Source organism: Colius striatus, chromosome W (genome assembly GCF_028858725.1).
Source record: "Colius striatus isolate bColStr4 chromosome W, bColStr4.1.hap1, whole genome shotgun sequence".
NCBI lineage: Eukaryota > Metazoa > Chordata > Aves > Coliiformes > Coliidae > Colius > Colius striatus.
The window spans coordinates 41,743,040-41,755,740 of NC_084789.1; the positions used below are offsets into that span (position 1 = coordinate 41,743,040).

Consider the following 12,701-nt stretch of genomic DNA (forward strand, 5'->3'; position numbering starts at 1 on the left):
ACAAAATCCTCCTGGGGCAGCTTTCAGACACCTCTCGGTGCCTCCCCGGGTCCCGCTGACCCAGGGCTGCTCCCGGGCTCCAGCCCAAAGCCGCCGGCAGCTGAAGCCCCGCGGGTTTCAATCAGGTCCGTCCGCCCGTTGCAGCCGCAGGCGGCAGCCGCCGCAGTCCCCAACAAGGTCCGACCGCGCCGACACCCGCCCCCCCACTCCTGCCCCCCCTCCGGCCCAAGCTCCGGCCGCTGCTCCCCGGCCGGGGGGCTTCACCCCGAGCCCCCTCCCGCCGCTCCCCGCCCGGCTCCCGCTGCGGGGCTCCGGCAGCTCCGGCGCCGCCACAACACCCGGCACAGCCCGGGGCTCACACCGGCACCGACCCCGCTCCTCGCCCTGCCCTCAGCCGCTCCCACCAGCCGACACCGACTGCTCCCAGCGCCCGGGCTCACACGCAGCCCTGGCGCCTCGCACTCACTTCTGCCCTTCCCCTCACACCGGGGCGTTACGAGAAGCTCTGCCCACACCAATCCCCCGCCCACACCATGAACCCACCTCTGGCACCAGCCCCCGGCAGCTCTCAGCCTCCAGAGCCCCGGCAGCAGCCCCCCGCAGGCACACAGCAGAGCCGCTCATTGCCGCCAGCTCTGCTGCACGAAAGCCTGGAGAAACCCGCGGGAGATGAGGGCTTCAAATCACTGCTGGGTTATCGGGGTCAGGAGCTGCAGTCCCCCTCTGCTCAGGGCTTCGTGTTCCCCAGCCGGCTGTTCAGGTAACAGACAGACCCCAACTGTAACGTGTGTGTTGAGCCTCAGAGCCGCACCAAGGGCATGTGCTGTGGACCTGGTGGAATCACAGCCCGGCGCGGCTTCGCCAATCACGAGGCAGCAAAGGGGCTGAACAGCACCAATCAGAGCTGGGCAAACCCAGACTGTGCAGCCAAGGGGCTGGAAGGGCCCAGCACAGCGGCACCCACAGGAGCTGCTGCAGCTGCACAAGGCCAGCAGCGATGGACACGGGCTGCCCGCTGCTCGCTTTTCAGATCAGTCCCCACCCTCTGTAGCTGTTTGCATCAACTGCTGTGGGCAGCACAAAGTCGGAGGGAACGAGACGTTCCACGTGTGACAGACCCGATGGCTCATGTCAGAGAGAACAGGGAGCAGGTCTGGCAGCGATTGTAGAGCCTCTGAGCAGCTCAGCTAAAGAGTCCAGGGTCTGATGAGGGGTTCAAGTCCCCATTTGGTTATTTGGGTGAGGGGGTTGAGTCCCTGGTTGTGTGGAAATGAACCCCACAGCAGCATTTCCCCCAGCATGGAAGGGAACTTGGACCTTAGGAACAAGAGTCCCTGACATGGCAATAACGGACCAGCTGCAGCAGAAACTCAGCCCCTGGCAGTCGAGTGGAGCTTGCAGTCAAAAAGCCGTTTGTGATGTGCTCACGGCAAGGGCTGTTTCTGTGCTGCCCTGGGCGATGGTTCCCTGTGGCGCTCGTTGTGCTCACAGAGGTTTGACGCCAAAGATGGGCAAATAACTTCGGGTTCTCACCTCTCGGTGCCTCCCCAGTGCCCCGCAGTCCCGGGGCTGCTCACGGGCTCCAGCCCAAAGCCGCCGGCAGCTGAAGCCCCGCGGGTTTCAATCAGGTCCGTCCGCCCGTTGCAGCCGCAGGCGGCAGCCGCCGCAGTCCCCAACAAGGTCCGACCGCGCCGACACCCGCCCCCCCACTCCTGCCCCCCCACCGGCCCGAGCTCCGGCCGCCGCTCCCCGGCCGGGGGGCTTCACCCCGAGCCCCCTCCCGCCGCTCCCCGCCCGGCTCCCGCTGCGGGGCTCCAGCAGCTCCGGCGCCGCCGCCACAACACCCGGCACAGCCCGGGGCTCACACCGGCACCGACCCCGCTCCTCGCCCTGCCCTCAGCCGCTCCCACCAGCCGACACCGACTGCTCAGCGCCCGGGCTCACACGCAGCCCCGGCGCCTCGCACTCACTTCTGCCCTTCCCCTCACACCGGGGCGTTACGAGAAGCTCTGCCCACACCAATCCCCCGCCCACACCATGAACCCACCTCTGGCACCAGAAAGGACGGCCCATGGTAGAGCGAGCAGGGTGGATTGGGAATGTGACCCTCGCATTAGCTCACATAAATAACCCGGTTTGGGTGAGGGCTTACAATCTTGGTTGGGTTATTTGGGTGAGAGGTTTAAGCCCCCCCTTTGGTCAGGGGTTTCTGTTCCCCTGCTGGTTATTAAAGTAAGAGATAATAAACTGTTCTAACTTACTACATTAAACACCCGTTTTTATTTCCTGGAGACTTGCCCAAAAGCAGCTTTTCTGGCCTCAGCCATTTGTGTCCTCTTCAGAGCTTCCAGCTCTTACTCCCCTGTCCTTTTCACAGCAGAGGGATTGGGCTCTGTTTAAGAAAAGTAATACTTTCTTCCTAGCTGCTACTGCGAGAGGCTCAGACCTCGTCGGGGCAGAGACCCAGAGCCTTGGTGCTGCTCCGGGCTGCAGCTCAGTGGGCACATGGACACAGGGAACGGTGAGGAACTGCCCAGGCTCAGCCTCCCTCCTGTGCTGGGGGAACACGTGGGGCTGCCATGGGACACAGCAATGGGGCAGCACCACAGAGTGAGCTGAGGTTCCCCGCAGCAGCAGAATCACAAAGTCCTGGGTCCCTGTAACCCAGCAATTTGGAGAGGGCACAAACTACAGCGGATGCCCCCCGGGAGCCAAACAAAATCCTCCTGGGGCAGCTTTCAGACACCTCTCGGTGCCTCCCCGGGTCCCGCTGACCCAGGGCTGCTCCCGGGCTCCAGCCCAAAGCCGCCGGCAGCTGAAGCCCCGCGGGTTTCAATCAGGTCCGTCCGCCCGTTGCAGCCGCAGGCGGCAGCCGCCGCAGTCCCCAACAAGGTCCGACCGCGCCGACACCCGCCCCCCCACTCCTGCCCCCCCTCCGGCCCAAGCTCCGGCCGCTGCTCCCCGGCCGGGGGGCTTCACCCCGAGCCCCCTCCCGCCGCTCCCCGCCCGGCTCCCGCTGCGGGGCTCCGGCAGCTCCGGCGCCGCCACAACACCCGGCACAGCCCGGGGCTCACACCGGCACCGACCCCGCTCCTCGCCCTGCCCTCAGCCGCTCCCACCAGCCGACACCGACTGCTCCCAGCGCCCGGGCTCACACGCAGCCCTGGCGCCTCGCACTCACTTCTGCCCTTCCCCTCACACCGGGGCGTTACGAGAAGCTCTGCCCACACCAATCCCCCGCCCACACCATGAACCCACCTCTGGCACCAGCCCCCGGCAGCTCTCAGCCTCCAGAGCCCCGGCAGCAGCCCCCCGCAGGCACACAGCAGAGCCGCTCATTGCCGCCAGCTCTGCTGCACGAAAGCCTGGAGAAACCCGCGGGAGATGAGGGCTTCAAATCACTGCTGGGTTATCGGGGTCAGGAGCTGCAGTCCCCCTCTGCTCAGGGCTTCGTGTTCCCCAGCCGGCTGTTCAGGTAACAGACAGACCCCAACTGTAACGTGTGTGTTGAGCCTCAGAGCCGCACCAAGGGCATGTGCTGTGGACCTGGTGGAATCACAGCCCGGCGCGGCTTCGCCAATCACGAGGCAGCAAAGGGGCTGAACAGCACCAATCAGAGCTGGGCAAACCCAGACTGTGCAGCCAAGGGGCTGGAAGGGCCCAGCACAGCGGCACCCACAGGAGCTGCTGCAGCTGCACAAGGCCAGCAGCGATGGACACGGGCTGCCCGCTGCTCGCTTTTCAGATCAGTCCCCACCCTCTGTAGCTGTTTGCATCAACTGCTGTGGGCAGCACAAAGTTGGAGGGAACGAGACGTTCCACGTGTGACAGACCCGATGGCTCATGTCAGAGAGAACAGGGAGTAGGTCTGGCAGCGATTGTAGAGCCTCTGAGCAGCTCAGCTAAAGAGTCCAGGGTCTGATGAGGGGTTCAAGTCCCCATTTGGTTATTTGGGTGAGGGGGTTGAGTCCCTGGTTGTGTGGAAATGAACCCCACAGCAGCATTTCCCCCAGCATGGAAGGGAACGTGGACCTTAGGAACAAGAGTCCCTGACATGGCAATAACGGACCAGCTGCAGCAGAAACTCAGCCCCTGGCAGTCGAGTGGAGCTTGCAGTCAAAAAGCCGTTTGTGATGTGCTCACGGCAAGGGCTGTTTCTGTGCTGCCCTGGGCAATGGTTCCCTGTGGCACTCGTTGTGCTCACAGAGGTTTGACGCCAAAGATGGGCAAATAACTTCGGGTTCTCACCTCTCGGTGCCTCCCCAGTGCCCCCCAGTCCCGGGGCTGCTCCGGGGCTGCAGCCCAAAGCCGCCGGCAGCTGAAGCCCCGCGGGTTTCAATCAGGTCCGTCCGCCCGTTGCAGCCGCAGGCGGCAGCCGCCGCAGTCCCCAACAAGGTCCGACCGCGCCGACACCCGCCCCCCCACTCCTGCCCCCCCACCGGCCCAAGCTCCGGCCGCCGCTCCCCGCCCGGGGGGCTTCACCCCGAGCCCCCTCCCGCCGCTCCCCGCCCGGCTCCCGCTGCGGGGCTCCAGCAGCTCCGGCACAGCCCGGGGCTCACACCGGCACCGACCCCGCTCCTCGCCCTGCCCTCAGCCGCTCCCACCAGCCGACACCGACTGCTCAGCGCCCGGGCTCACACGCAGCCCTGGCGCCTCGCACTCACTTCTGCCCTTCCCCTCACACCGGGGCGTTACGAGAAGCTCTGCCCACACCAATCCCCCGCCCACACCATGAACCCACCTCTGGCACCAGCCCCCGGCAGCTCTCAGCCTCCAGAGCCCCGGCAGCAGCCCCCCGCAGGCACACAGCAGAGCCGCTCATTGCCGCCAGCTCTGCTGCACGAAAGCCTGGAGAAACCCGCGGGAGATGAGGGCTTCAAATCACTGCTGGGTTATCGGGGTCAGGAGCTGCAGTCCCCCTCTGCTCAGGGCTTCGTGTTCCCCAGCCGGCTGTTCAGGTAACAGACAGACCCCAACTGTAACGTGTGTGTTGAGCCTCAGAGCCGCACCAAGGGCATGTGCTGTGGACCTGGTGGAATCACAGCCCGGCGCGGCTTCGCCAATCACGAGGCAGCAAAGGGGCTGAACAGCACCAATCAGAGCTGGGCAAACCCAGACTGTGCAGCCAAGGGGCTGGAAGGGCCCAGCACAGCGGCACCCACAGGAGCTGCTGCAGCTGCACAAGGCCAGCAGCGATGGACACGGGCTGCCCGCTGCTCGCTTTTCAGATCAGTCCCCACCCTCTGTAGCTGTAGTCAAAAAGCTGTTTGTGATGTGCTCACGGCAAAGGCTGTTTCTGTGCTGCCCTGGGCAATGGTTCCCTGTGGCACTCGTTGTGCTCACAGAGGTTTGACGCCAAAGATGGGCAAATAACTTCAGGTTCTCACCTCTCGGTGCCTCCCCGGGTCCCCCTGTCCCGGGGCTGCTCCCGGGCTCCAGCCCAAAGCCGCCGGCAGCTGAAGCGCCCGCGGGTTTCAATCAGGTCCGTCCGCCCGTTGCAGCCGCAGGCGGCAGCCGCCGCAGTCCCCAACAAGGTCCGACCGCGCCGACACCCGCCCCCCCACTCCTGCCCCCCCACCGGCCCAAGCTCCGGCCGCCGCTCCCCGGCCGGGGGGCTTCACCCCGAGCCCTCTCCCGCCGCTCCCCGCCCGGCTCCCGCTGCGGGGCTCCAGCAGCTCCGGCGCCACCACAACACCCGGCACAGCCCGGGGCTCACACCGGCACCGACCCCGCTCCTCGCCCTGCCCTCAGCCGCTCCCACCAGCCGACACCGACTGCTCAGCGCCCGGGCTCACACGCAGCCCTGGCGCCTCGCACTCACTTCTGCCCTTCCCCTCACACCGGGGCGTTACGAGAAGCTCTGCCCACACCAATCCCCCGCCCACACCATGAACCCACCTCTGGCACCAGAAAGGACGGCCCATGGTAGAGCGAGCAGGGTGGATTGGGAATGTGACCCTCGCATTAGCTCACATAAATAACCCGGTTTGGCTGAGGGCTTACAATCTTGGTTGGGTTATTTGGGTGAGACGTTTAAGCCCCCCCTTTGGTCAGGGGTTTCTGTTCCCCTGCTGGTTATTAAAGTAAGAGATAATAAACTGTTCTAACTTACTACATTAAACACCCGTTTTTATTTCCTGGAGACTTGCCCAAAAGCAGCTTTTCTGGCCTCAGCCATTTGTGTCCTCTTCAGAGCTTCCAGCTCTTACTCCCCTGTCCTTTTCACAGCAGAGGGATTGGGCTCTGTTTAAGAAAAGTAATACTTTCTTCCTAGCTGCTGCTGCGAGAGGCTCAGACCTCGTCGGGGCAGAGACCCAGAGCCTTGGTGCTGCTCCGGGCTGCAGCTCAGGTCTGTGGGCACATGGACACAGGGAACGGTGAGGAACTGCCCAGGCTCAGCCTCCCTCCTGTGCTGGGGGAACACGTGGGGCAGCCATGGGACACAGCAATGGGGCAGCACCACAGAGTGAGCTGAGGTTCCCCGCAGCAGCAGAATCACAAAGTCCTGGGTCCCTGTAACCCAGCAATTTGGAGAGGGCACAAACTACAGCGGATGCCCCCCGGGAGCCAAACAAAATCCTCCTGGGGCAGCTTTCAGACACCTCTCGGTGCCTCCCCGGGTCCCGCTGACCCAGGGCTGCTCCCGGGCTCCAGCCCAAAGCCGCCGGCAGCTGAAGCCCCGCGGGTTTCAATCAGGTCCGTCCGCCCGTTGCAGCCGCAGGCGGCAGCCGCCGCAGTCCCCAACAAGGTCCGACCGCGCCGACACCCGCCCCCCCCACTCCTGCCCCCCCTCCGGCCCAAGCTCCGGCCGCTGCTCCCCGGCCGGGGGGCTTCACCCCGAGCCCCCTCCCGCCGCTCCCCGCCCGGCTCCCGCTGCGGGGCTCCGGCAGCTCCGGCGCCGCCACAACACCCGGCACAGCCCGGGGCTCACACCGGCACCGACCCCGCTCCTCGCCCTGCCCTCAGCCGCTCCCACCAGCCGACACCGACTGCTCAGCGCCCGGGCTCACACGCAGCCCTGGCGCCTCGCACTCACTTCTGCCCTTCCCCTCACACCGGGGCGTTACGAGAAGCTCTGCCCACACCAATCCCCCGCCCACACCATGAACCCACCTCTGGCACCAGCCCCCGGCAGCTCTCAGCCTCCAGAGCCCCGGCAGCAGCCCCCCGCAGGCACACAGCAGAGCCGCTCATTGCCGCCAGCTCTGCTGCACGAAAGCCTGGAGAAACCCGCGGGAGATGAGGGCTTCAAATCACTGCTGGGTTATCGGGGTCAGGAGCTGCAGTCCCCCTCTGCTCAGGGCTTCGTGTTCCCCAGCCGGCTGTTCAGGTAACAGACAGACCCCAACTGTAACGTGTGTGTTGAGCCTCAGAGCCGCACCAAGGGCATGTGCTGTGGACCTGGTGGAATCACAGCCCGGCGCGGCTTCGCCAATCACGAGGCAGCAAAGGGGCTGAACAGCACCAATCAGAGCTGGGCAAACCCAGACTGTGCAGCCAAGGGGCTGGAAGGGCCCAGCACAGCGGCACCCACAGGAGCTGCTGCAGCTGCACAAGGCCAGCAGCGATGGACACGGGCTGCCCGCTGCTCGCTTTTCAGATCAGTCCCCACCCTCTGTAGCTGTTTGCATCAACTGCTGTGGGCAGCACAAAGTCGGAGGGAACGAGACGTTCCACGTGTGACAGACCCGATGGCTCATGTCAGAGAGAACAGGGAGTAGGTCTGGCAGGGATTGTAGAGCCTCTGAGCAGCTCAGCTAAAGAGTCCAGGGTCTGATGAGGGGTTCAAGTCCCCATTTGGTTATTTGGGTGAGGGCGTTGAGTCCCTGGTTGTGTGGAAATGAACCCCACAGCAGCATTTCCCCCAGCATGAAAGGGAACTTGGACCTTAGGAACAAGAGTCCCTGACATGGCAATAACGGACCAGCTGCAGCAGAAACTCAGCCCCTGGCAGTCGAGTGGAGCTTGCAGTCAAAAAGCTGTTTCTGACGTGCTCACGGCAAGGGCTGTTTCTGTGCTGCCCTGGGCGATGGTTCCCTGTGGCGCTCGTTGTGCTCACAGAGGTTTGACGCCAAAGATGGGCAAATAACTTCGGGTTCTCACCTCTCGGTGCCTCCCCAGTGCCCCCCAGTCCCGTTGCTGCTCCCGGGCTCCAGCCCAAAGCCGCCGGCAGCTGAAGCCCCGCGGGTTTCAATCAGGTCCGTCCGCCCGTTGCAGCCGCAGGCGGCAGCCGCCGCAGTCCCCAACAAGGTCCGACCGCGCCGACACCCGCCCCCCCACTCCTGCCCCCCCACCAGCCCAAGCTCCGGCCGCCGCTCCCCGGCCGGGGGGCTTCAACCCGAGCCCCCTCCCGCCGCTCCCCGCCCGGCTCCCGCTGCGGGGCTCCAGCAGCCCCGGCACAGCCCGGGGCTCACACCGGCACCGACCCCGCTCCTCGCCCTGCCCTCAGCCGCTCCCACCAGCCGACACCGACTGCTCCCAGCGCCCGGGCTCACACGCAGCCCTGGCGCCTCGCACTCACTTCTGCCTTCCCCTCACACCGGGGCGTTACGAGAAGCTCTGCCCACACCAACCCCCCGCCCACACCATGAACCCTCCTCTGGCACCAGAAAGGACGGCCCATGGCAGAGCGAGCAGGGTGGACTGGGAATGTGACCCTCGCATTAGCTCACATAAATAACGCGGTTTGGCTGAGGGCTTACAATCTTGGTTGGGTTATTTGGGTGAGAGGTTTAAGCCCCCCCTTTGGTCAGGGGTTTCTGTTCCCCTGCTGGTTATTAAAGTAAGAGATAATAAACTGTTCTAACTTACTACATTAAACACCCATTTTTATTTCCTGGAGACTTGCCCAAAAGCAGCTTTTCTGGCCTCAGCCATTTGTGTCCTCTTCAGAGCTTCCAGCTCTTACTCCCCTGTCCTTTTCACAGCAGAGGGATTGGGCTCTGTTTAAGAAAAGTAATACTTTCTTCCTAGCTGCTGCTGCGAGAGGCTCAGACCTCGTCGGGGCAGAGACCCAGAGCCTTGGTGCTGCTCCGGGCTGCAGCTCAGTGGGCACATGGACACAGGGAACGGTGAGGAACTGCCCAGGCTCAGCCTCCCTCCTGTGCTGGGGGAACACGTGGGGCAGCCATGGGACACAGCAATGGGGCAGCACCACAGAGTGAGCTGAGGTTCCCCGCAGCAGCAGAATCACAAAGTCCTGGGTCCCTGTAACCCAGCAATTTGGAGAGGGCACAAACTACAGCGGATGCCCCCCGGGAGCCAAACAAAACCCTCCTGGGGCAGCTTTCAGACACCTCTCGGTGCCTCCCCGGGTCCCCCTGTCCCGGGGGCTGCCCCCGGGCTCCAGCCCAAAGCCGCCGGCAGCTGAAGCCCCGCGGGTTTCAATCAGGTCCGTCCGCCCGTTGCAGCCGCAGGCGGCAGCCGCCGCAGTCCCCAACAAGGTCCGACCGCGCCGACACCCGCCCCCCCACTCCTGCCCCCCCTCCGGCCCAAGCTCCGGCCGCTGCTCCCCGGCCGGGGGGCTTCACCCCGAGCCCCCTCCCGCCGCTCCCCGCCCGGCTCCCGCTGCGGGGCTCCGGCAGCTCCGGCGCCGCCACAACACCCGGCACAGCCCGGGGCTCACACCGGCACCGACCCCGCTCCTCGCCCTGCCCTCAGCCGCTCCCACCAGCCGACACCGACTGCTCAGCGCCCGGGCTCACACGCAGCCCTGGCGCCTCGCACTCACTTCTGCCCTTCCCCTCACACCGGGGCGTTACGAGAAGCTCTGCCCACACCAATCCCCCGCCCACACCATGAACCCACCTCTGGCACCAGCCCCCGGCAGCTCTCAGCCTCCAGAGCCCCGGCAGCAGCCCCCCGCAGGCACACAGCAGAGCCGCTCATTGCCGCCAGCTCTGCTGCACGAAAGCCTGGAGAAACCCGCGGGAGATGAGGGCTTCAAATCACTGCTGGGTTATCGGGGTCAGGAGCTGCAGTCCCCCTCTGCTCAGGGCTTCGTGTTCCCCAGCCGGCTGTTCAGGTAACAGACAGACCCCAACTGTAACGTGTGTGTTGAGCCTCAGAGCCGCACCAAGGGCATGTGCTGTGGACCTGGTGGAATCACAGCCCGGCGCGGCTTCGCCAATCACGAGGCAGCAAAGGGGCTGAACAGCACCAATCAGAGCTGGGCAAACCCAGACTGTGCAGCCAAGGGGCTGGAAGGGCCCAGCACAGCGGCACCCACAGGAGCTGCTGCAGCTGCACAAGGCCAGCAGCGATGGACACGGGCTGCCCGCTGCTCGCTTTTCAGATCAGTCCCCACCCTCTGTAGCTGTTTGCATCAACTGCTGTGGGCAGCACAAAGTCGGAGGGAACGAGACGTTCCACGTGTGACAGACCCGATGGCTCATGTCAGAGAGAACAGGGAGCAGGTCTGGCAGCGATTGTAGAGCCTCTGAGCAGCTCAGCTAAAGAGTCCAGGGTCTGATGAGGGCTTCAAGTCCCCATTTGGTTATTTGGGTGAGGGGGTTGAGTCCCTGGTTGTGTGGAAATGAACCCCACAGCAGCATTTCCCCCAGCATGGAAGGGAACTTGGACCTTAGGAACAAGAGTCCCTGACATGGCAATAACGGACCAGCTGCAGCAGAAACTCAGCCCCTGGCAGTCGAGTGGAGCTTGCAGTCAAAAAGCTGTTTCTGACGTGCTCACGGCAAAGGCTGTTTCTGTGCTGCCCTGGGCGATGGTTCCCTGTGGCGCTCGTTGTGCTCACAGAGGTTTGACGCCAAAGATGGGCAAATAACTTCGGGTTCTCACCTCTCGGTGCCTCCCCAGTGCCCCGCAGTCCCGGGGCTGCTCACGGGCTCCAGCCCAAAGCCGCCGGCAGCTGAAGCCCCGCGGGTTTCAATCAGGTCCGTCCGCCCGTTGCAGCCGCAGGCGGCAGCCGCCGCAGTCCCCAACAAGGTCCGACCGCGCCGACACCCGCCCCCCCACTCCTGCCCCCCCACCGGCCCGAGCTCCGGCCGCCGCTCCCCGGCCGGGGGGCTTCACCCCGAGCCCCCTCCCGCCGCTCCCCGCCCGGCTCCCGCTGCGGGGCTCCAGCAGCTCCGGCGCCGCCGCCACAACACCCGGCACAGCCCGGGGCTCACACCGGCACCGACCCCGCTCCTCGCCCTGCCCTCAGCCGCTCCCACCAGCCGACACCGACTGCTCAGCGCCCGGGCTCACACGCAGCCCCGGCGCCTCGCACTCACTTCTGCCCTTCCCCTCACACCGGGGCGTTACGAGAAGCTCTGCCCACACCAATCCCCCGCCCACACCATGAACCCACCTCTGGCACCAGCCCCCGGCAGCTCTCAGCCTCCAAAGCCCCGGCAGCAGCCCCCCGCAGGCACACAGCAGAGCCGCTCATTGCCGCACGCTCTGCTGCAGGAAAGCCTGGAGAAACCCGCGGGAGATGAGGGCTTCAAATCACTGTTGGCTTATCGGGGTCAGGAGCTGCAGTCCCCCTCTGCTCAGGGCTTCGTGTTCCCCAGCCGGCTGTTCAGGTAACAGACAGACCCCAACTGTAACGTGTGTGTTGAGCCTCAGAGCCGCACCAAGGGCATGTGCTGTGGACCTGGTGGAATCACAGCCCGGCGCGGCTTCGCCAATCACGAGGCAGCAAAGGGGCTGAACAGCACCAATCAGAGCTGGGCAAACCCAGACTGTGCAGCCAAGGGGCTGGAAGGGCCCAGCACAGCGGCACCCACAGGAGCTGCTGCAGCTGCACAAGGCCAGCAGCGATGGACACGGGCTGCCCGCTGCTCGCTTTTCAGATCAGTCCCCACCCTCTGTAGCTGTTTGCATCAACTGCTGCGGGCAGCACAAAGTCGGAGGGAACGAGACGTTCCACGTGTGACAGACCCGATGGCTCATGTCAGAGAGAACAGGGAGTAGGTCTGGCAGGGATTGTAGAGCCTCTGAGCAGCTCAGCTAAAGAGTCCAGGGTCTGATGAGGGGTTCAAGTCCCCATTTGGTTATTTGGGTGAGGGGGTTGAGTCCCTGGTTGTGTGGAAATGAACCCCACAGCAGCATTTCCCCCAGCATGGAAGGGAACGTGGACCTTAGGAACAAGAGTCCCTGACATGGCAATAACGGACCAGCTGCAGCAGAAACTCAGCCCCTGGCAGACGAGTGGAGCTTGCAGTCAAAAAGCTGTTTGTGATGTGCTCACGGCAAGGGCTGTTTCTGTGCTGCCCTGGGCAATGGTTCCCTGTGGCGCTCGTTGTGCTCACAGAGGTTTGACGCCAAAGATGGGCAAATAACTTCAGGTTCTCACCTCTCGGTGCCTCCCCAGTGCCCTCCTGTCCCGGGGCTGCTCCCGGGCTCCAGCCCAAAGCCGCCGGCAGCTGAAGCCCCGCGGGTTTCAATCAGGTCCGTCCGCCCGTTGCAGCCGCAGGCGGCAGCCGCCGCAGTCCCCAACAAGGTCCGACCGCGCCGACACCCGCCCCCCCACTCCTGCCCCCCCACCGGCCCAAGCTCCGGCCGCCGCTCCCCGCCCGGGGGGCTTCACCCCGAGCCCCCTCCCGCCGCTCCCCGCCCGGCTCCCGCTGCGGGGCTCCAGCAGCTCCGGCGCCACCACAACACCCGGCACAGCCCGGGGCTCACACCGGCACCGACCCCGCTCCTCGCCCTGCCCTCAGCCGCTCCCACCAGCCGACACCGACTGCTCAGCGCCC

At 65.0% G+C, this 12,701-nt stretch overlaps 1 protein-coding gene across 1 annotated transcript; it reads left to right on the plus strand.

Moving 5' to 3' along the window:
• Positions 1-533: 533 nt before the first annotated feature.
• Positions 534-2,041, plus strand: LOC133628436 (proline-rich protein HaeIII subfamily 1-like). Its single transcript, XM_062016583.1, has 2 exons — positions 534-760; positions 1,552-2,041. Exons 1-2 carry the CDS (start codon positions 534-536, stop codon positions 2,039-2,041), a joined length of 717 nt encoding a protein of 238 aa, XP_061872567.1.
• Positions 2,042-12,701: the final 10,660 nt, after the last annotated feature.

What these genes read in the sequence shown, in the direction of transcription:
- LOC133628436 (XM_062016583.1), top strand. Translation starts at nt 534, where the DNA reads ATGAACCCACCTCTGGCACCAGCCCCCGGCAGCTCTCAGCCTCCAGAG. An exon ending in TTCCCCAGCCGGCTGTTCAG is followed by an intron (nt 761 to 1,551) that starts GTAACAGACAGA and finishes GTGCCTCCCCAG; the next exon opens with TGCCCCGCAGTCCCGGGGCT.